Source organism: Leptidea sinapis, chromosome 26 (genome assembly GCF_905404315.1).
Source record: "Leptidea sinapis chromosome 26, ilLepSina1.1, whole genome shotgun sequence".
Classification (NCBI taxonomy): domain Eukaryota; kingdom Metazoa; phylum Arthropoda; class Insecta; order Lepidoptera; family Pieridae; genus Leptidea; species Leptidea sinapis.
In genome coordinates this window covers 11,512,213-11,534,995 of record NC_066290.1, presented here as the reverse complement: position 1 = coordinate 11,534,995, position 22,783 = coordinate 11,512,213, and the positions used below count along the sequence as shown (strand labels likewise).

The window sequence follows — 22,783 nt, the reverse complement described above, 5'->3', positions numbered from 1 at the left end:
TATAACGAACTCACGTGTCTGACTGTTTAGAACAGTTTTCTGCGTACGTTCGGCCATATCGAGCATGAGCATTGACGCGAGTTTGCAAGAGGTTGTATTTGTGCTGGCCAGCGATCCTATGTGACGATCATATTAGATTTCATTTTAAAAAATTTTGAATTTCGAAAAACAAATGCCGTGTTTTATGGTAAATAAGTACCACAATTATTAGAATCTTATAAAAATAAATGATCGTGGGACCCTAATATAGTTTAGAAATCAATGTAATAAATAAATTTTGTGTCCTAAAATTATACATTTGATAAATTTTTATGACTAACTAAACATCACTATTGACAATAAAGAACAGTAATTTGCTCCTTCAATGAAATTATTAATTAATATGAAACTTCATGAGTGGACAAATGTCAAACGGCCATCATAGTGTGCTGTAATTCTGCAAGAGAAAAGAACATATGCTACGGAGATACAGTAAGATAGAAAAGGAAATTAGTAACAGATTTTGATTGACAAGTTGCTCACGGTCAGCCACGCTTGGCAGCGGCTCCTTGGTATTATGAATATCAAACAAGCTAATGATTACCAGGCAGACATCAATAAATGAAAGGTCTATTGTGTCAACATTCAAAAATACATATGACCTTAAGGCATAACAGACATTTATTTTTTCAAAATTGATTTTTTTATGGAATAGGAGGACAAACAAGTCTACGGGTCACCTGGTCTTAAGTGATCACCACAGCCCTTGCATTGCACATTCTCTTGCAACACCAGAGGAGTCACAAGAGTGTTGCCGGCCTTTAAGAATTATTTTTGATGTCATTTCTAATATACTAGACACTACTGCCACTTCGGAAACAAATGACACTCTGAGAAAGAAGAAGTAGCGCAAGTTACTCTCAAAGCATTATTTTTAATGAAATATATAATATTTTATACTGTCATTGCTATTGCTATAAAATAATCATAATCTTGTACCAGGCTGTCGGATCACTTAGATTGCCATTTTTTAATAAAACATTTAAATCTATTTATAGATAATACCTGAACAGTGGCTGGGACTTTATTATAAATGTGTGTACATTTGCCTTTAAAGTTATTGTGTCTTATGAAGACTACTAGAATTAGTTACAAGGAACAATATTTTTAATGTAGCACAAATCACAGGAATGCTTTAATAGTACTCCTGTGATTTCTCTGGTGTTTAAAGCGCGGAAACGTGCTGTTGTTCACTTACAAGGTAAGCTGCATGCTCACTTGCCTTTATTTTAGAGCGAATATATTTGAAAATAAATAAAGATTTATAATTTTATTACAAGATATATGCATAATACACTTACACATTGTAGAGACTTCAGATGCTCTTGAGACATGTTGTTCGAAGTTCCCGGGATTCGAGAAAAATTCTCTCAACTGCGGAAGTTCTTTTCCACTTTCTACTAACTCAGTGTGAAATTCTAACGCCGTCAAAAAATAATTATCTTTAAGCAATTTTGTGGCAATTTCTGCGTAAGTAAGGTGTGGTGATGTGTTAAAGGAGTTATCTTCTAATTCTTTGTACGGATTCATACTTAAGTACTCTTTTAACAAATTTTAACTAAAACTACTTTTACACCAAAACAAATAACAACGCATCTGAAAACTATTTCTATTCCTCAGTGAAAAATTTCATTAAAGATAAAAATCAATAACTTAGAGGTAAAACTATTATATTGTTCAATCAATCAATAAAAACAAATCTATATTATAAAATATTTTGATTTACTTTGTAAACTTCCTGGATCTTTGATTTGATCTTTCATCTTTGTTATTGGTATTGTTATATTATTTCTCATTACGAAATTAGCATGTGTGACAACTGACAACGACAGTGACGTTTTCACGTATCGATTATTTTTTTCCGTATCCACATAACGCACAGGCTAGAACGTTTTTAACCTAGAGTATGCACTGAAACCACTGTACAGTGTGACGTCAATTTAGTATACTGTGAAGCCGTTCCTTTATAGCCAGTCATACAGATTACTATTTAAAACGGAACGCAATCCCGTATTCTGCCAGCCTCATTTTTTGACGCAGCATTCAAGTACGTGTAAGGTTTCTACTTCATTAAAAAAACTTTAGTTGGAGTACTGTTAAATTAAAAATATTTTAATTAATATTTTAGGCACTCAAGTAGTTTTGACAGATCACGTGATCAAAGTACTGCGAGTACCTTACCTCGAAAACGCCAGTGCTCACAATAGAATATGGCGGCGATTTATGACGTCATATATTTCCCTAGGGTACTGCGGCAGTATACTGGCAGTCCATAACGGAACGAATTTTTCTACAGTGATAGCACTGTGCAGTGATCGCAGTGCATATGTACGGAACATACCCCTAATACCTATGCTTGTAGTATAGATTTTTTTTATGGAATAGGAGGACAAACGAGCGTACGGGTCACCTGTTGTTAAGTGATCACCGCCGCCCACAATCTCTTGCAACACCAGAGGAATCACAGGAGCGTTGCCGGCCTTTAAGGAAGGTGTACGCGCTTTTTTTGAAGGTACCCATGTCGTATCGTCCCTGAAACACCGCACAAGGAAGCTCATTCCACAGCTTTGTAGTACGTGGAAGAAAGCTCCTTGAAAACCGCACTGTGGAGGACCGCCACACATCCAGATGGTGAGGATGATATCCTAACTTGTAGCGTGTCGTGCGAAGGTGGAATTCGGCGAATTGAATTTAGTTCTAATGTTATTTTTTTATTATTGACTTTATCTTAAAAAGTTTTTTAAGCTATTGCATAGCTTCTATCGCGGGCCTTGAGCGTGGAGACCGAATCCAGACATTCCGTAACAAAAATAACCTAACACCCCCGCACTAGATGTATATAGATATTTCGCCACGGTCATTACAGTTGCCGCGGAACAGCGGTGATCACGTATGCTTTTTATGCAGAAGGTCCCAGGTTCGAGCCTGGGGTACGACTTATTTTTTTAATTAATATATTTTTTTATTACGTTTTTTATTTTTTATTATTATGACAAGCATTTTTATTTAGTTTCACCTGTCCCGTTGTCTGTCTGAAATCAAATCTTGCAAGTTAAATTTTACTCACTGCTTGCTTTTTTTTTAAATTAATTTTATCAAAAATAACCTCAAAATTATTATTTTTTTATTTTCATTGTTGTTTTTGAAATATTAATAATATGAAAATGTGTCAGTCGACAGTTGTGGTCCATTCAATGGGAAACGAGTGCCATCTTGTGTTAAAATACAAAACTACGATAAATAAATTTAACAGTTTATTTTAACTTTTTTGGATCACTTAGTGTACCCAAAAAATAATTCGAGCAACTGGAGTACACTGAAGAAGGGTCGAAAATACTTACTAAATATAATAATGGTAATAAATTTCCACTTATTTTGACTAGCGATTTCAACATCAACTTCGCTGATAAAAAATCAGAGTGGTTGACAACTTTTCTTTCGAAAATATTGATTTTGAAAATGAATAATGATCAACAAGAAACCACAACAAAATATGGGACCACAACTGACGCGGTATTTTCCAGATATTTAGAAGATATCAAGTCTGAAACTTATGTTTCTTATTTCAGTTACCATAGACCTATAGTTGCAATGATAAATATTCCTGAATAACCTACATGTATTGTAAGATAATAAAAATATTTTGAACAATATTAACTTCTCATTTATTTAATAAAAGAAAAAAATGTTTTCTTATCGGTCACCACGCTCAAAAAGTGTAACTTGAATTAATGTCAAAGAAGAAAAAAACAAAGGAAAAAAATATACTGCATAAATAAAATAAATAAATAATTATAATTGCATGCGTTGAGAAAAAAAATGCTATGCAATAGCTTTACCGCGGCAGTCCCCGAGTGCCACACGTCTTTTTTTTTGTTCTGTAATTATTGCTGAATAATAAATATTAAATAAACAAAGAGGCATTAAATAAATACCCGCGAAATATAAAACATCGAAACGCAATGCTATTGGTTGAAGCGCAGTGTGACGTCAAAGATCTAGATATAATTTTAGTGTTTAGCGATATATTACGTTTTGTGATGGTTTTTTATTATTTAATGATAATTATATATGTAATTATTATTTGCAATGACTGAAAGTGTATTTGTTAAAACGCAATCAGATAATCATCAAAAAAAAGACGCGTTTATGATGCTATTTGATGACGCGTTTTTTGTGTTTCAAACCCAGATTTTTATTTCTGCTGAATGTAAAAGAGTGAAAGCTTATTTTATACATTTTGTGATAATTAATTTAATTTTAAAGTTTTTCAATTTATATTTTCTCACATTATATTTTATTTTTCAAACAAAATAAATCTTATAACTATGCTTACAATACTATGACTACATAAAATGAAAACTATCATTACAGGGAAGCAAGAATACCGGCAGCATTTCCGCGTTGGATAGCTAGGCTGATCCGTTGACCGAAATAGCTGCCAGCGCTTGGGTTTCCAGTAGCCTTATTGAGGCGCGAAGATAGTACTTTGTACATTCTCCTGTGGGCCCCTCGGGCCAAGTGTCTGGACATTAATTTTGACATATTCATTAGGTCTTAATTTGATTTTTTGTTCCATGAGATCCATTGATCATCATATTTTACTACGACAATTACTTGACCATAACTTAACGGTAGGTGACTCAAATATCTGGATAGCATAAGAAAGATTTGGCCTAGTATCGTTAATTTGCTCTTAAGAATTGTAGAGTTCCGTTACTTAGTCTGGGATCTCATAAGCAGAACTAACCAAACTATCACCAATCTACCTTTGATATCCTTTCCAATAAAAGAAGATTTATTGAAATCGGTCGATATTGAGTTATTCGTATATTTGTTGCACACATACTTATAGCAAATTTAAGAATTTTATGGTTTTCCCATGGTTGCCATTGGCAGCACTGGACCGAATTGCAATGGGACCACACGGGAAGCACCAGCTTTCAAATAAAATTAAAAAGAATTATCAAAATCGGTTCACCCAATCGAAAGTTACATAAAAAAAAACATACCAACGAATTGAGAACCTCCTCCTTTTTTGAAGTCGTTTAAAAAGAGTGACTCTATAGTTTTCATTTCTGACTGTGTCCTTTTATCTGTCCCATTCTGACAAGCGGGTCTTGTCTGAGGACTTGTCAATAATTGTACCATATTTAATGAAAAAATACTCGTTTTATTAAAGTACTTACGCTTTTTGCATATGAATCTTATATAAATAAAATAACCTTTTATAATTAATCACACCATCTTTTTTTTGAGTCGTTAATGTATTATTTAAGCACTTTTTATATCACACTTAGGCTTGTTGATTGACACACAGCTGACACACTTCTAAGCAGAAAAGTGTGCTTATATTGTCTTTGACCACACTTTTGCCGTTCCGTTATTCAGACTGCGAATGATATGTCCATATATATATATAGAACGTCATTGACCTGTCATTCTGTATTATGCGATTATTATTATTCTGTGGTAAACTGGTAATCCGTAATCCGTATTCATTTGTTGTTCGTTTGAAAACTGTTTACTTACCTACTTTAGAGAATAGATGATAGAATCTTCCAAACAAATATTACATTCAAAATTTTATGAAAACGATTACAAAATCCATGAATATGTCTAAGTGTAAGTACTTAGAACTGCATACCAACACCGTATGTTACGGATTTAAAACAAAAATGTAAGTCCCTATAACAAAAGTTATATCAAAACTATAATTGTTTTTTTTTAAATAAGATGTTCTATAAGAATTAAGGATGGCAGACGCATATTTGAACTTACAACGAAAGCTTAAGGATTTAGGATACAATAACACTTTACCTAAAGAAGCTACAGCATTGGTAGAAAATATTCTTGCTGACTTGCTTCAGACTACCCGTAGTCTACAGCATTATATGACTTTATCTAAGGAGACTCTATTGCAGAGAGACTCATTATTATTAGAAATAGAACCGTACAAATCTGACAATGCCAATTTAATTCAAGAGAACAATCGGCTTCATAGAGAACTAATGCAACTAAAAGAAAACCATTTAAAGACTATAAAAGACAATCAGAGAACTATAAAGAATCTAACTGACGATATTGCTCGAAAGGATAGCTTAATTTTGAAATTACAGCATGATTTGAGAGATTTGAGCCTAAGAGGTTTATGTGCTGAAACTTTGAGTAGTCGAAATAGAAGCAAGAGAAAAGATGCAGGAGATACAGGTACAATTCCAAGGCTCTGTATTTGTAATAGTATTGGTTTGGCACAAAACAAAGATTCAGAAGATATATCTAGGACTCTTAAACTTATGCAGGAAAAAATTGATGCATATAATGATGAAATCATGATTTTAAAAAGTGTTGTAGATCATCGAGATAATGAAATAGCTAGACTCAATATTCTTCTTCAGGGTGGTAGACCATTTACAGCTATCAATAAAGATTTTTATTCCAACAAACCAGAAAACAAAATTTTAAGTATGCATAAACAGCTTAAAGATTTGGAAACTGTCAATGAATCCCTGCAGAAAGAGCTTGAAAGTAACCTTGAAAAGCAACATGAAGCAATGTTACGAGCTCTTGACCTTGCTGATAAAAATAAAAAATTAAAAGAAGAGTTACAAAGAATGGATAGTTTGGCCCTTAAAGTAGAAGAAGATTGTAATAAAAGGCTGGCAGATATGTTAAATGAAAATAATATCCTACAAAGTAGAATAGACACCTTGCTTTTAAAGAAATCTCAGCTAGAAAGAGACTTATCAGAAAGAAATCAGAAGCAATACTCTTATAATGAATCTGGCTCACTTAATTGGAAAGATCTAAATGAAAAGGCATCATTACAAAATGAAATTAAAGATTTAGTAGAGCTTAACAAGAGTCTGCAAGAGAAAATTTATGCATTGTCACAAGTTAGTAGAGAATACCAAAACAAACTCATAAATAATTATGAAACAATGAACCCTATTTGTTTAGGAAAAAATGAATTGCAGAAAATGTTTGAGGATGAAAGAAAGAAATATGAGAAGTATATTACACAGATCCAAGAAAAACTCAATGAAACCATTAAATTTTTAGAAAATAAAAGTGTTGGAAACAGCCCTAAGTTTTTACCAGAAAATAGTTTTATCAAAGACTTGAATTTAAAACTTTGTGAAGCTGAACAAAGATGTTTGATGTTGAAAAAAGAAAATGATGAATTGAAATCAAAAGTTACTGAAGGAAAAGACTACAACAAAAATAATAATTATAAAGACATAATAAATCATTTAAACATTGAAAATTCAGAATTATCTAAGGAAAATATTTTCCTTACTCAACAATTAAGTAAATTCAAAAGCACCGAAATTGGAAATCAGGATAAGAATAAATACTTCCAACAGGAAAGTAATAGATTACAAGAAAAGATAGATATACTGTCTAAGGAGATAGAAACGTTGAAAAGAGAAAAACATGAATATAACATGAGATATAATGATGCCTTAGACAAGTGTGATAAATTAAAAAAAGATTTAGTATTTAAGCAAAACCAAATAGCACAATTAGAAGAAGAAAACTGTTCTTATAAACTTACAAATAGGTCTGGAAAAGCATCCAGGGAAAGGTATAAAGAAGAAAATATCATATTAAAGGAACAGATAAAAAAACTTCAAAGTGAACTTATTACAGAAAAAACAGTAGCTAACCAAATCAGAAATGTTCAACTTGAAACAGAAAGAAGCACTACAGAAACTCAAAACACATTATTCAGCATTCAAAAAAAGTTGAGTCTTGCTAAGGATAGTATAGAAAACTTAGAAAAACGGTGCAAGGAATATCAATCTGAAATATTAATGCTTCGAGCTGATAAAGCAAATTTAGTAGAAAATATTAAGAAGATTGATGAAGCTCGTGATAAATTAGTTCTAGAATTAGATCAGAAAGCAGAAGATGCAAATATTATGGAACAAAAGTTGCAATCAAAGCTTTTTGAAATTACTAAATTAGATACTGAAATTGCACACCTGAAAAGAAAACTAAGTGTGAGTAAAATTTCAGAGCACAAAATATCTGATTATGAATCTCAGATTTCATTCCTAAATGGAGAAATACTCAAACTGAACCAGCAATTTGATACATCAATAATAGAAAACAAACATTTACAAAATAGTCTTGCAGATGCTAATGGAATGTTAAGGTTAACAAAGATTGAATTGGAAAAATCCAGAAAAGAAGTTGATGGTTTGAAACAACAGCTTCAGCATTATGTTGCAGAAGTAAGAAGAATAGAAGAATTACTATCTCATAAGGAGACTGAAAGATCAGACATGCTTGAACAATTTGCTAGTTTATCTGTGGAAGCTAATATTTTAGAAAATACTAACCATTCACTTGAAAATGAAACTGCATCTAAATCATTACAGCTTCAATCATACATTTCTAAAATTGAGAGTTTAGAAGAAAAACTGATTGAAAAAGACAATATTATAGATAGCCAAACGTCTCGGATTGCCTCAATGACATGTAAGATAAATGCTTTAGAAAATGAAGTAAAATTAATAACCGAGGAAAAGTTGGTGCTCGAACAGAATGTTCAATATTTGAAATCAATGTGTAATGATATGAAAGCTGATCAAACCAAGTCTGGTATTGGTAATGGTGATTCAGAACTAAAACTTTATGAGAGTAGGATAAGAGCTCTTAAGAGTGTTAAGGAAAAATTGGAAGCTGAGAAGCTTGAACTCAAAGAAAAACTATTGACTGCTGAAAATCTTTTATCTAATGCTAGGAGGGAAATAGTTGACCTAAAGTTGACTTTACAAGATGCAACATCAGAAACAAAATCATTAAAAGACCGTGTCAACAGATTTAATATACAGGAATCTGATAGTGATATTAATGAGGTGAGATTTAGGAAAAACCTTTTATTGTTTGTTGGGTTGGTCATGCACCAAATGTGTTTTGTTAGTTTCATAAATTTTTAAAGTGATTGTTATTATAATGTTGTGGGATAAGTAGACTTAGTCATGCATTTCCTGGTGACATCAGGGATGTACTAATAATTCACCAGCTCGGCTTGTATCTAAGGGTTAATGGCAGAGGAAGATAGTCAGGATATATGTCAGGACTATGGTAAATGGATGTCTTCTTTTAAGTATCTCTGCTTATGTCCTGTAAGTCCTAGTGTTTAATGTTAATAAATAGATTTTTATAAACATGACACTTTATGAATATTAGAATACAATGATTATTACAATGCATTATTAATTTTTTCAGAATGTCTTCTTAAAAGAAGAATTAGAATTACCACTTCTATTAGGAAGTCCAATTCAAGAAGATAGCAATGAATATGAAGAATGTAGTCCACATCTGCATGGTGACCACAAAACATATTCAAAATACAGATATGGAACATTATAATTACTGTTACCTTGTACTTAACACATTTAATGCCATCAAAACACTCCCGAGTCTTCTTGTAAGTACTGTATCAGTGCTTGAGGGTCACAGTGTGTTTATGGCATTAATGATAAATAAATTATTAGAGTGTAACTCTTCCTAGTATGAATTTTTATGTTAAGTATATGAATTAAATAATTTTTATTTAGTATTTATAACTTATTACAAAATTTCATTACCATCCTGTTTTTAATAGATTATTTTAAAGAATACATATAACATTAAATGCACCATAATGTAGCTTTTTTGTTACAAATTAATGGTTTAGTAACATGCCTGCAGTATTAATTTACCTCCTGTTCTGTTTTTAATGCCAAAAAATATAATCAAACCTCACATTATTATGGAATGCTATTTATTAAACATTTTAAATAAACAATTATATTATTTTTCCATAAAATTGGATATTTTGATATTACTAATTGTTTCTAGCTTATATTTCAAACATTTTCAATTGTACACAGTAAAAATATTATATTACATAATAATTATCAGATTTATACAAAATTATCTACTTAACTACATAAAAAGTGACACACATTAACCAGTATTAGAAAAATACAAGCATACAGACTAAAGCTAACCTCACATTCATTTATAAAATAATATGAAAAGTGTACTTAACATGCAACTTAGCACCATTCATCTTGATCTCATTAAATCTACTTTAATTGACATGTATGGCTCATAAAAAAAGACATTTTATTAACTCTATAGGGTAGCTAATATTCTTGTAAAACCAATTCCTGCACCTAAAAGAGTTTGTCCGATGCCCCATATCATAGCGTGTATTGGAGGCATAGTCAAGTTGGCTGCACGATATATGAATGCAATTGCAGCACTACTTGCAACTCCAGATGTAATGGGACTCATAACACCTGTCACTATAAGAAGCACTGGAAAAAATTTACCATATTTATGTTTTCTTAGTGTTCCAAATGCTACTAAAGCTGCACAAGTATGTACAAAAACGGAAGAGCACAAGGACCACAAAAATACAGGATACCACATTTCACCAAATGTATCTAAGGGATCAATTGGAGTCAATCTTAATATATCTACGATTGAATCGAATTCCGATACTCTGAATTCAGACAGCATATCATACATGACGTTTTATCACGGAGTCTGAGGCTTAGAGGCATCGGGAACGATTATCACACCTCTAGCAACACGAATTGTTTGATGTTTATTGTTTTGGGAACCTAGAAGATTTTTATTGTTCCATCAGCACTTTTATGATATTGGTGAACTATTATTTTTTGAATCCATTCTTTCGCACTTGATCGAAACAACGTAACTCAGAAGAAAATCCCGCTTTTTCCGATTCATTTTCATTTTTAATATTTACGTATACATAAGTAATGTTAACAATGAATCATGTAGAATTTACTCCAGGGTTTTAGGTAGACATTAAGCGAATATTTCTTCTTTTCTTTTTATCTCACTGATGTTTTGACTTTTGTTACAAATTAGAAATTGACATCTTTTTTTTTTCATAAATTAAAGATTGACGATTTGCATGAGGCAAATACACCACTGACCATACATCCTTCCCAAGTTCTCAATCATTTATTATTTTATCTTAGACACAGGTCTTCACGACTGGGCGTCAAAGCATAAGTCATATTGCGGACGACTCGGTAGAGCTCTTCTTGACGTTCCGGAGACTCCCCGAACCCCGTGGTGAGTTTCGCCCTGTAGTTTGCCACCTCTTTTCACTTGTTATTTTTATACTGTTCTGTTGCTCCAGCAGAACATGGGCGACTGTTTTTTCTACCCATAGGGAGCCTCTACATAAGGGGCTGTATGTGACATCTATAGTAACATTGCTGTGATCTGGGGCTGCGCTTAACCGTAGTCAACATCGACTAAGCTGTAAAATTTCCCTAGAGAATCGCAAGAGGGCACAGGGTAGTGCAAATTTGGCTTGCTTGCTATACTCAATTGTCCCAATACTGTTGATTTAAATCTGGTTCTTAAATCAACTATGCGAAAGAGGCAAGTAGGATTCTTGTCCGACTGGTTGGGTCTCACAGGCCCTCCTAGCCTATAATCTGCTTCGGTTACAATATTCTAAGGTACTTTAATTTGTCGAATTTTAGTGTGTCCAGGTATTTTATCTAAGTGCAGCTATCTTTAGTTCTTGATAAATAAACAGATGCAGCGGGGGGATGATTAGAGTTATCTCAATAGTATCGCAGTACGTGTTGTTCTCATGCATTCCATCACCACATAGCATGCTTGTCTTTGAAGCTTTTGTAATTATTATGACGGGTAGTCACGATATATCATATTTTATTAATTTGTTGCTGATATTTCTATCCAATTGCATGAATCGTGGTCGCGGCGGAATAATTACAAGTTCCATGATGATAAAATCTGAAGCTTTAGTAATGCAAATTAAAAGCTCGGTTCTTGTCTACCACTAAAGAGCCACATGTAAGCAGTGCTGTATGCATATAATTTAGCCATAAAGTGAGCTTGGGGTAAATCCCCATAGCAAAATATCGTATCATAAAAAGCCAAAGCATCACCGATTGTTGAGAACCTATTTAAAACGCAGAAGCTAATTCTTGGTACCAACTTTATCATAATAATATTTCATACAATAAGGTCCTCTACCTTACCTAATGTAATCATAAGGCTTATTTTACGTACATAATATTACAAAAGGCTTACTTAGATTATTCATTATAATGAATATTCTTCTAGTGCACACCTTTTAATTCGTTGGCACTGACGTGACGTTTTCTTAATTAGAACTTTTTAAGTATTATTAAATTATTAGTATGTATGTTTACATCCCCTCTATAAACTAAAGCCATTCTTCCTCCGTCCTCCTAACGTAAAATGCATTGTCAATGTCATATTTATGTTTAACAGCCTGAAGTTAGTGAAAATTGAAGTAAAAAGTAAAAATTCACTCAATCTTGATTCTTATTCTTGACAGTTGACATTGACAAAATTGAACATTCAATTCGGCATTGTTTATGTTTAAACATTTTATAAATTGTGCTTTTGAACATTTGACTGCGTTAGCAAAGGAAGAATTTTTCTCCACGTCTTGTGGTAGTCAAACATTACTTAACGATATCTAGGGTAAGTAACATACAACTGTTAACATCTAAATCTCTTTTATATTATACCTTGGAAACGCAAAGACCAATTGCTTGAAGTTCGCACAATATGTCACAGTAGTCAATTACCAGTCAGTAATTTTTTAGTCATGTCAAAAATGTGTGTCCAAATAACAGATAATGATCATGTTGTTGGTCGGATATAACCTAACTTGTTCGGGTGTATTTTATAAGTGAATTATTATACACGTGTTTGAAGGATATACGTTTTATATTAATCAAAAGAGTTAAAGAAACAAAAACTTGAAAATGGGCAAGGTGAGATCAGCAACGGGTCCGCCCAGAAAACAGGGCTTTAACAAATCGGGCCATTCCATGAATCCAGAGCGCCCGACTGAAGGACTTGTAGGAGTTGGTAAACCACGTACCAAAGGTACAATAAAGAGGCTGCAGATGTATAGGAATTTTAAAGCTAAAAGAGATAAAACAGGAAAGATCCTTACACCAGCTCCATTTCAAGGTTGGTTAGCATCTGGCACTCAGGCAAGAGTTGAGCCCAACCAAAAATGGTTTGGAAACTCTAGGGTTATATCACAAAATGCCCTTCAAAAGTTTCAGGATGAATTTGGTGCTGCCATCAAAAATCCTTATCAGGTTGTAATGAAACCAACAAATCTGCCCATTACTTTATTAAATGAAAAAGCTAAGAATGCACGTGTGCATTTGTTAGATACAGAAGGCTTTGATAAAACATTTGGGCCAAAGAAACAGAGGAAGAGAGTTAATCTGAAGTTTGATGATTTACAAACATTGTCCAAAGCAGTTGAGGAGAGTGCTGAGAAATATGACGAAAATAAAGATATTGATAGGGTACGTGAAGACACTGGAATAAAAGATGGTCAAAGGGAATGGATATTTGGAGCTGGAATGAGCAGAAGAATTTGGAATGAACTTTATAAAGTTATAGATTCATCTGATGTACTATTACAAGTTCTTGATGCCCGTGATCCTATGGGAACAAGAAGTCCTTATGTAGAGAAATTTCTTAGAGAAGAAAAACCACACAAACATTTAATATTTATTTTAAACAAAGTTGATCTTGTACCAAATTGGGTTACACAAAGGTGGGTTGCTATTTTAAGCTCTGAATATCCTACAATTGCCTTCCATGCATCTATGAATCATCCATTTGGTAAAGGTTCGCTTATTAATTTGTTGCGACAATTTGCAAAATTACACATTGACAAAAAACAAATTAGTGTTGGCCTCATTGGATATCCTAATGTTGGTAAATCATCAGTTATAAATACATTAAGAGCTAAAAAAGTTTGTAAGGTTGCTCCTATAGCTGGTGAAACTAAAGTATGGCAGTACATTACGCTGATGAGAAGGATATATTTAATTGATTGTCCAGGTGTTGTGTATCCATCAGCAGAGACGGATACTGAAAAAGTTTTAAAAGGTGTTGTTCGAGTGGAACTAGTTCAGAATCCTGAAGATTACATTGAGGAAGTAATCAAAAGGGTCCGTAAAGACTATTTAATAAAAACTTATAAAGTAGACGGTTGGGAGACATCCACTGAATTTCTGGAAAAGATGGCTGCTCGTACTGGAAAATTATTAAAAAAAGGTGAACCCGACATTGCACAGGTTGCGAAAATGGTTCTCAATGATTGGCAGAGAGGTAAATTACCATTCTATGTAGCCCCAGAAGGATTTGAAGTTCCCTTATCTAAACAGGGTGGTGAAGAGGTGAAAGAAACTTCAAAACAAACAGCACCAGAAGAAACTGAAGAAAAATCTAATGAAATAGTTGAATTGGAACAAAATGAAAATGACTCTAATACATCTGCACTGAAAGTCAACAAATTAATTATAGCTCAAGACTTTGCTAAGATTAGAGTTGGACTACAATTTGACAATGAAGATGATGTTAAACCCCTAGATGCTATTGATATACCAAAAGAACTTAAAGGTATTGATGATACTCAAGAGGATATATCTCAGGGTCAAGAGGAAAAAGAAAACAATGAAAATGAAAATAGTGATTCAGATATAAGCACCTTTTATAGTACTGATGAGAATGACTGTAGTGATGTTGAAGATTATTTAACAAATGATATTGAAACTGTTAAAGAGATGAAATTACAAAAGATTAAAGCTGCTAGTGGTACCTTTACCATTGAAGAGTTACCTCATGGTAGGAAACGAAAGGCAATGGGTGAAGAATCATTTAAGGCAAAGATGACTGCAAAACACAGAAGAGCCATTGAAAGAGCCCAAAAACGCACCAAAACAGGAAGCAATTTCTATGAAGTTGCAAATGTTAAGAATAGAAATAGAAATAAGAAAAAGCCTTAGTATTTTTTAGATAAATATATAGGTATTATAACTTTTTTTAATTTTATTTAAAACACCACTTACAGCTAATTTCTTAATAAGAATAAGATATGGATGGTTAAAATTGTTTGTTTGTTTCACATTAAATAATCCCAATCTAATATTATAAGGAGAGAAAACCTAATAACATCCCATCAACAGTATTGCTTTTATTATGGAAATGGGGACAAACAAGTATGTCAACTCATTTTAAGTGGTCACCATCACATACATTCAAAGTCTAAGATATTTTATTGACATAAAATCAAAAAGATTGCTTGTCAACGTCAATACATAAAAACTCTATGCTTGGTGGGCTACTTTAATGTGACATTGGCAAACTACTGGTATACCCTCCACAGGAGCCATAGTAGGAAGAATAGAATAGAATACATATTAAATACATACACAAAAGTTTAAACATATATGTAATAAGCCTTCGATATTAGTCTGTGTTTAATAAAAGATTTAAATTTATTTATTGATAATTCAGATACACTTTTTGGTAGTTTATTGTTAAAGTTAATACCATTGCATGCAAAAGAATTGTTTATGTTACAGAGCCTAGTAGGGGGCACTATAAGCTTGTAGTTATTTCTAGTGTTAAAATTATGTTCGTCACTTATTTTTCTGTATAAATTATAATGTTTATGTACATGCAGGATTGCTATAAATATATTGGCCGTACATGGTCATAATTTGAACTTTTCCCTTAATTGACTAGTTAAATAGTGTAAATGAGGCCCCCACTAAAGTTTGGAATCTGATGTAATCCTTTCACCTGCCTGCCCTTCCATTCTCCTGCAACAACAGAGAAATCACAGAAACCATTTAAAGAACTGTTACATGGTTGTACCACAGACTAGAAAAAAAATAAGGACTCTGTGTCAACTTACATAACAGTGGAGCACCAAAACAAGCCGATTAACGTGTAAATACATAACCCTACGCACACACTTACACTACTACAGGCCGATAGGCGGCCATTATGAGAATTGTCATCGTCTTTGACATATCAGTTTGCGTCTCAATAAAATATTTTAAAAATGCCGTAGTGCGTTGTGAAAAAGTGTAAAAACGATACTATATAAGTAATTGTGGCCATATATGATTATTTAATTGGAAAAAAATGTGTAACTAGTATCCCCTGTAACCGCACACCCACTAGCATAACAGTTCTTTTTTTACTCGTCCGTGGGTTGTACACACTGTTTGTTTGTGTTGTTTCATAGTGGAAACACCTCTGAACAAGCTCTATCCTATTTGGTTATATGTCATGTGATATGGGAGGTTTTTGTAGTTATATTTTTATTCATAGTAGCATCATTGATTTGTGAGAATCATACATTGGATTTTTTTTAAAGTATTAAGTTCAAACTCCTTAGAATTCCATGTATTTATTGTATGGATCTATCATGTGACATAGCTAGTAACTAAACAGTGTTCAAGACATTGTGAGTCGGTTGTAGGTTTATAGGACCCCTTGTCTAGCCAAATCTAGTAAGACCCTGCTAGTGCAGCTTTATATACTTTTTTTTTTATGAAAATAAGGGACGAGACGAGCAGGACGTTCAGCTAATGGTAATTGATGCGCCCTGCCCATTACAATGCAGTGCCACTCAGGATTCTTGTGAAAACCCCAAAAATTCTGAGCGGCACTGCAACTGAGCTCGTCACCTTGAGACATAAGATGTTAAGTCTCATTTGCCCAGGTATTTCACTAGTTACGGCGCCCTTCAGACCGAAACATAGTAATGCTTACACATTACTACTTCACGGCAGAAATAGGCGCCGTTGTGGTACTCATTTTATTTATTTATTTTTTATTTATTTATTTATAAAGGCTTACCAACTAAATACAATTTATTAACTTATGCACTAAGAATTGAACAATTATAATAAAATAGTTTAAGAAAGAAAGAAATTTATAGTCGTATGATGCCTTTACAACGTAGTAAACGAGTTGTGCGTCTTCTTTTAACGTGTATTTTCGATTCACCGTCAAAAAATCTCACAATTGTTCACTTAATTTTTTTTAAAATCCGTCCAAATGAATAGATACACACAAAAATTATTTATTCGTATTACTTTAAGGTACTATTTAAAACAAAAACACTAATAATAATGATAAAATATCCACTTTTAACTATTAAACTGAATTAAAAAGACAAGAGCTATCTTCACACGTTTCGTTTCAATTGTTCAACTGTATACTCATAATCTAGCATCTTGTGCAAAGGAGCCTCCCACTGGTAAAATATACTTGCTCTAGACAGAAATTACTGAAATTTTTAACTGTGCTGTTTTGGTATGGCCGTTTTCCATGGAACTGTGAGCTTAACAACTACTATATAACCCATGCCAATAATGAAACAAATCTAAAATGGCGGCAATACGTTATATGTTACTGGCCTCCATTTTAGTTTCGTTTTTTATTGGCACCAGTTATACCTACATTAAAATGCATCATGCAAAATTTAACATCAATTTTTTGGTTAAATTAATCATTTATTTTTACGTCAAAGTTATATCCTCATTAGAATCAATTTAGTTATGGGAAACTAAATAATATTAATTTCACCAAATTAAAGTACTTTATATTTTAAAAAAATATGTTTAATTAAGCATGACTTCTAGAGGGTTAGTCAGAGATAACAGACCTCCTCTATGGTCCTGATATAATTACCTGGCTTGTTGGGCTTGTATTCTTCTTTTTATAGTAACTTTTTGCTGTGAAAACTGAAAGAGACTGAGCTGTAAAACTTGTTCAATTAGAGTCGTTAGCAACTAGACTAATTAATGCACAATTATCGGCCACATAAGGAGTATTGCTGTCATATCTGGTATGGCGCACCCCCGTATCAATTCGAATCATTTGACCGCGTGCAGATTCAAACCGTGCCGATCCAGTACTCTGTGAATGGTTAGATCACTTGTTGCGAAGAGACGTCGCTTCATTGTGTGTCTTCTACCGCATTTATCACGGGGATTGTTCTGAGAGCTGTTTGACCTGATTCCTACCGCCGAATTCCACCTTCGCACGACACACAACAACTTAGGATATCGTCCCCACCGTCTGTATGTGTGGCGTTCTTCCACAGTGCGATTTTTAAGGAACTTTCTTCCATGTACAACCAAACATTGTGAAATGAGCGTCCATGTGTGGTGTTTCCAAGATGATACGACATCTACAAGGCCGGCCACGGTCCTGTGATTCCTCTGATGTTGAAGAGAACGTGGGCGGCGGTGATCACTTTACATCAGGCGACCCGTTCGCTCGTTTGCCGATCTCTTTCATAAAAAAATTATATTTATAGATATATCATACTTACTGTTATTATTATTATAAATATGGAGTTAAATAATTTTTAATTTAATTAGTTCCATTTCGTTTTATTCACCACTTCTTTTTGTAAAGTCTATTTTCACCTGTTCTCTCTACGTGAACAACCAATATTATTAAATAATAAACATTAGACTCAATTCTGCCCTTCGACTATCCAAAATATATTAAGAATCCCTTGGGGTACAATTAATATTATCAAAAGAAATTTCATAAGCTTCTTTATTATAATATTAGTTTGATACGATTTAGTGAAAAATCCCGACGTAATGTTAAGTATTATGATTATTTAAAATGTTCATACAAAAAACTAGTTAAAATAAACATGAGAATTTTTCTTAAGCTATCGTCATATTTTTTATCAGCTGTGAAGATTGACGAAGGGGAAACGATTTAGGCAGTTAAGCCAAGACTAGGTACCTATACAATATTTTAATTGAGTGTTATGCTGCATTAAAATAGGCTATTAATACCTTTCTCTCAGCTTTAATACAATGAATTTGTATAATGGAGAATACTAAATACCTAATAATAAAAGTAGTTTTTTTTTCTAATTTTGTGATTTTCCTTATCCTATGAGATTATTACTAGGTACTTTTATAACATTTTAATGTAAATTCATATATTTATTATGCAGTAATTAATTTACAGATGTCGTCAGGCAGTGAAAGTGACGAAGATTTTGTACCGGGTGAACCAGAGCAAGTTTCTGAAGAAGAATCGGCAGATGAAGAGACAGAGAAGCAATACGAAGACGAACAAAACACAAAGAAACGTAAAATCATAGCAAATTCGAATGGACAAAAGAGAATCAAAGCAAGCAGTGTTGTCGAAGAAGCAACGGAAGATGAACTAGACAGCAAAGAACCAGTGAAACCGGAAGAAGAGAAAAAACGAGAGGATGATTTGTGGGCGAAGTTCTTAGAAGGAACCGATTCCAAACCGAAGCCCAAAGTAGAGGAGCCAGTAAGAGGTACTAAACTAAGTGATGGAGATAAAAAAGGAGATAGTAAAGTAACAAAGCAAGATAGTAATAGTGAAAAGGAAAGAGAAAAGAGGATATTTGAGTTTGCGGGAGAAACCATAATAGTAGAAAATAATGTTATTAAAGATAAAATTAAAACAGCTGAAGCACCCCCCTCAGGTAACTATAAATTTCTTAAATATGTATAATATAATATCTTTAAAGTTTTCCCCGATAGCGTATGTCAGGAAATGTATGAAAGTGCTCAAATATTTTTTATGGAATAGATACGAGAGGAATAACATGTATTCGCCGGTACTTAAGGATTGCTCATAGTGCCTCGAATGAATCAGCGGTACTAATGTATAATACACAAAAATAAAAAACTTAACAAAGGCTACCGATGCTCTGCATTATGCTCATAAACTAAAATGGATGGGCAGGGCACATAGCGCGCCTACAAGACCAAAGATGGGCAGCAAGGGTGACTTCATGGACCCAAAGGCAAACGATCCAGAGGGAGACCCCAAATTAGATGGGAGGACAAAATAGCTAAAGTCGCCGGCCAACACGGAATGAAAAAAGCTCAAGACAGAGATAACTGGCCTTCTTTGGAAGAGCCTTCACCTATGGGGAGGTTCTTACAAAATAAACTTTTAATATATTATAATAATTTGGAAATAAAATCTTAAACATTTAATAAGAAACTAACAAGAACATCAAAATTTTGTTTTTTTGGTTTAAGATTTTTTGTAAGAAATTTTTATTTATTTTTTATAATATAATTATATTTGTAACAATCAATTCAAAACAATTTCAGTGAGTAAAGTAGCTGTGCCCAGCGGTCGTAGTTCTGGCGGACTGTCGAACTTAGTCGGACAATTGAACAAAAAAAACAAACTTTCTACATTAGAGAAATCAAAGCTGGATTGGAATACTTACAAACAGGAAGAAGGATTTGAAGAGGAAGTTACGAGTCACAATAAAGGAAAGAATGGGTAATTTTATCAATATCTTATCTATACATATAAATAAAATTGGAGTGTCTGTTTGTAATATTGAAATAACCGTTTTTTACTACATGTATATGAATATATATACGGTACATACACCAAAACACGGACTAGTAAATAAAGGACTCCGCGCCGTGATATTAGCAAGTGAAGCACCTCTATGCTAGTGTGTGTGCAGTTACGGGGAATACCAGTTACACAATTTTTTCTCCCTTAAATAATCATATATCCACAAATACTTTTATGTTATTTTTAAAATATTTTATTGAGACGCAAACTGATCTGTCACATCTCATAAGTGTGTAATAATAAGTGTGTGCGTGGGGCTATGTATTTACACGTTAATCGGCTTGTTTTGGTGCTATACTGTTATTTAAGGTGACACGGAGTCCTTATTTTTTTACTAGTCCGTGCACCAAATTAACATTTTTTACAATTTCTGTCTGTCTATTTGTTCCGGGTAATCTCTGAAATGGGCGAACTGATTTTGACGGGACTTTTATTGGCAAGTAGCTGATGTAATAAGGAGTAACTTAGGCTATATTTTATATAAAAAAATGTGAACTTCTAAACTAATGCACGGATTTTAATGGGGATTACTTCATGGAGTGCAGTTTAGCCCAACTTGAGAGATATGATAGTTTTTTTTTCGATTTGGGACCCATAATTATTTATATTTCCAATATTTGTTTTGTATGGGCATATTTTCTATGAGAGAATTTATTGACGCACGGTGTTGACAGTTCTGCTGTGAAATAATATCATTATAACAACAGGGAGCATATTTTACGAAATAATTCTTGATGCTATTAATTATTATTGACAAATTCGTAAAAAAACAGTATTTTATTCATTATGTACAGAACAACGTCTGTCGGGTCAGAAATTAATAAATATAATTCCCAATGCTATTGAAGAAAACACTATTTATAATGATAGAATTAATAAATAATTTATCCTCCCAAATGATCTAACACGCTGATAACTCTTAACCTTAGATACTAATACATCTAATTAGATGGTGACAGCTGTGAACACTTCATACCTATACCGGTGAACTGTTAACCTATATTTTCAGCAAGGCATATACGCTAAAACAAAGTGCAAATCGCGAGTATTAGACGTAGGTCGTCACGCACACTTAACTAATAAACCTGGCCTGTTGTCATGCGTTGAATTTTTTTATGGAAAAGGAGGACAAACGAGCATACGGGTCACCTGGTGTTAAGTGATCACCGCCGCCTACATTTTGCAACACCAGAGGAATCACAGGAGTATTGACGGCCTTTAAGGAAGGTGTACGCGCTTTTATTGAAGGTACCCATGTCGTATCGTCCCGGAAACACCACACAAGGAAGTTCATTACACAGCTTTGTAGTACATGGAAGAAAGCTCCTTGTAAACCGCACTGTGGACTACCACCACACATCCAGATGGTGGGGATAACATCCTAATTTGTGGCGTGTCGTGCGAAGGTGGAATTCGGCAGCAGCAATCAGGTGAAACAGCTCTTCGGAACACTCCCCGTGATAAATGCGGTAGAAGACACACAATGAAGCGATGTCTCTACGCAGAGCCAATTGATCCAGCCGTTCCCAGAGCACGGGGTCCCCGACAATTCGAGTTGCTCTGCGTTGCATGCGGTCAAATGGATCGAGCTGATGCTGGGGTGCGCCAGACAAGAGATGACAGCAATACTCCATATGTGGCCGGACCTGCGCTTTGTAGAGCGGTAGAATGTGGGCCGGCTTGAAGTATTGCCATGCTCTATTTATGACGCCCAGTTTCTTCGAAGCCAATTTGGCTTTGCTCTCCAAGTCGCCGCGAAATTGGCAATCGCTCGAGATTTCGAGACCCAGTATTCTGATACTAGGCGAGGTTTTAAGGGAAGTGTTTTCGAAGAGCGGTGATACGACAAATGGGGTTTTTTAATGTTAAACGCGCAAACTTGAGTAACAGCAAGGGGCTGTATCTAGATGTATAAATTATCTAAGCTTTTAACTTTGGAAAGCACTGACACGATGTTTTAAATATGTTTTTTTTTCAGATATTTGGACCGGCAAGACTTTCTCGACAGGTCTGAAATGCGACAGTACGAGATTGAGCGTGATTTGAGAATGAATCGACGAAGCAAACGCTAGAGTAAATTGCCATAAGTATTATTAATGAATAAAATGTGTTTGAAATCTGCATTTTTATTGAGATTTGTCCAGCAGTAGACGTCTTCCGGCTGATGATGATGATGCATAAATTTACTAATGCGGCGCCTTTTTCTGCAAGTATTATTATTAGTGTACAAACATTAGTGTGTTTCGGTCTGAAGGGCGCCGTAGCTAGTGAAATTACTGGGCAATTGAGATTTAGCATCTTATATTTGAAAGAGACAATTTCTATGCTGCTCAGAATTTTGGATTTTTCAAAATTCCATATTTTAATTTACAAGTTGTAATTTAATAGATATATTACACATGAAAGTAAGCACAGATCAATCGTTGTCAATTTGGCCAGCTTGAAGATTACTTAAATATCTTCATATTATCAA

The 22,783-nt window shown here is 33.7% G+C and overlaps 4 protein-coding genes across 6 annotated transcripts in view; 2 read left to right on the top strand and 2 right to left on the bottom strand.

Moving 5' to 3' along the window:
• LOC126972426 (RAB11-binding protein RELCH homolog) overlaps positions 1–1,840 on the bottom strand; it is a 37,704-nt gene extending 35,864 nt beyond the window's left edge. Inside the window, exons 1-2 of one of the 2 annotated variants that reach the window (XM_050819151.1) lie at positions 1,766–1,840; positions 1,341–1,457 (exon numbers count right to left, since the gene is read on the bottom strand). In XM_050819151.1, coding sequence (XP_050675108.1) covers positions 1,341–1,457; positions 1,766–1,835 — 187 coding nt within the window. In that variant the 5' untranslated portion in view covers positions 1,836–1,840. Of the gene's footprint in view, positions 1–1,340; positions 1,702–1,765 lie in introns of those variants that run through there. The other variant, XM_050819150.1, reaches the window with a different exon arrangement.
• Positions 1,841–5,725: 3,885 nt separating this feature from the next.
• On the top strand, positions 5,726–9,698 carry LOC126972429 (centrosomal protein of 135 kDa). The gene is made up of 2 exons (XM_050819161.1): positions 5,726–8,906; positions 9,280–9,698. Exons 1-2 carry the CDS (start codon positions 5,796–5,798, stop codon positions 9,421–9,423), a joined length of 3,255 nt encoding a protein of 1,084 aa, XP_050675118.1. The 5' UTR covers positions 5,726–5,795; the 3' UTR covers positions 9,424–9,698.
• Positions 9,699–9,800: 102 nt separating this feature from the next.
• Positions 9,801–10,934, bottom strand: LOC126972512 (transmembrane protein 170A). Its single transcript, XM_050819335.1, has one exon. The coding sequence runs from the start codon at positions 10,570–10,572 to the stop codon at positions 10,174–10,176; it is 399 nt and encodes a 132-aa protein (XP_050675292.1). The 5' UTR covers positions 10,573–10,934; the 3' UTR covers positions 9,801–10,173.
• A 1,461-nt stretch (positions 10,935–12,395) lies between these two features.
• On the top strand, positions 12,396–22,427 carry LOC126972495 (uncharacterized). Of its 2 annotated transcripts, none has more exons than XM_050819301.1 (4): positions 12,396–12,564; positions 18,916–19,408; positions 20,049–20,226; positions 22,289–22,427. In XM_050819301.1, exons 2-4 carry the CDS (start codon positions 18,916–18,918, stop codon positions 22,380–22,382), a joined length of 765 nt encoding a protein of 254 aa, XP_050675258.1. In that variant the 5' UTR covers positions 12,396–12,564; the 3' UTR covers positions 22,383–22,427. The 2 variants fall into 2 exon arrangements, with proteins under 2 accessions (XP_050675258.1, XP_050675259.1); XM_050819302.1 differs by lacking the exon at positions 12,396–12,564 and adding an exon at positions 12,635–14,867.
• Positions 22,428–22,783: the final 356 nt, after the last annotated feature.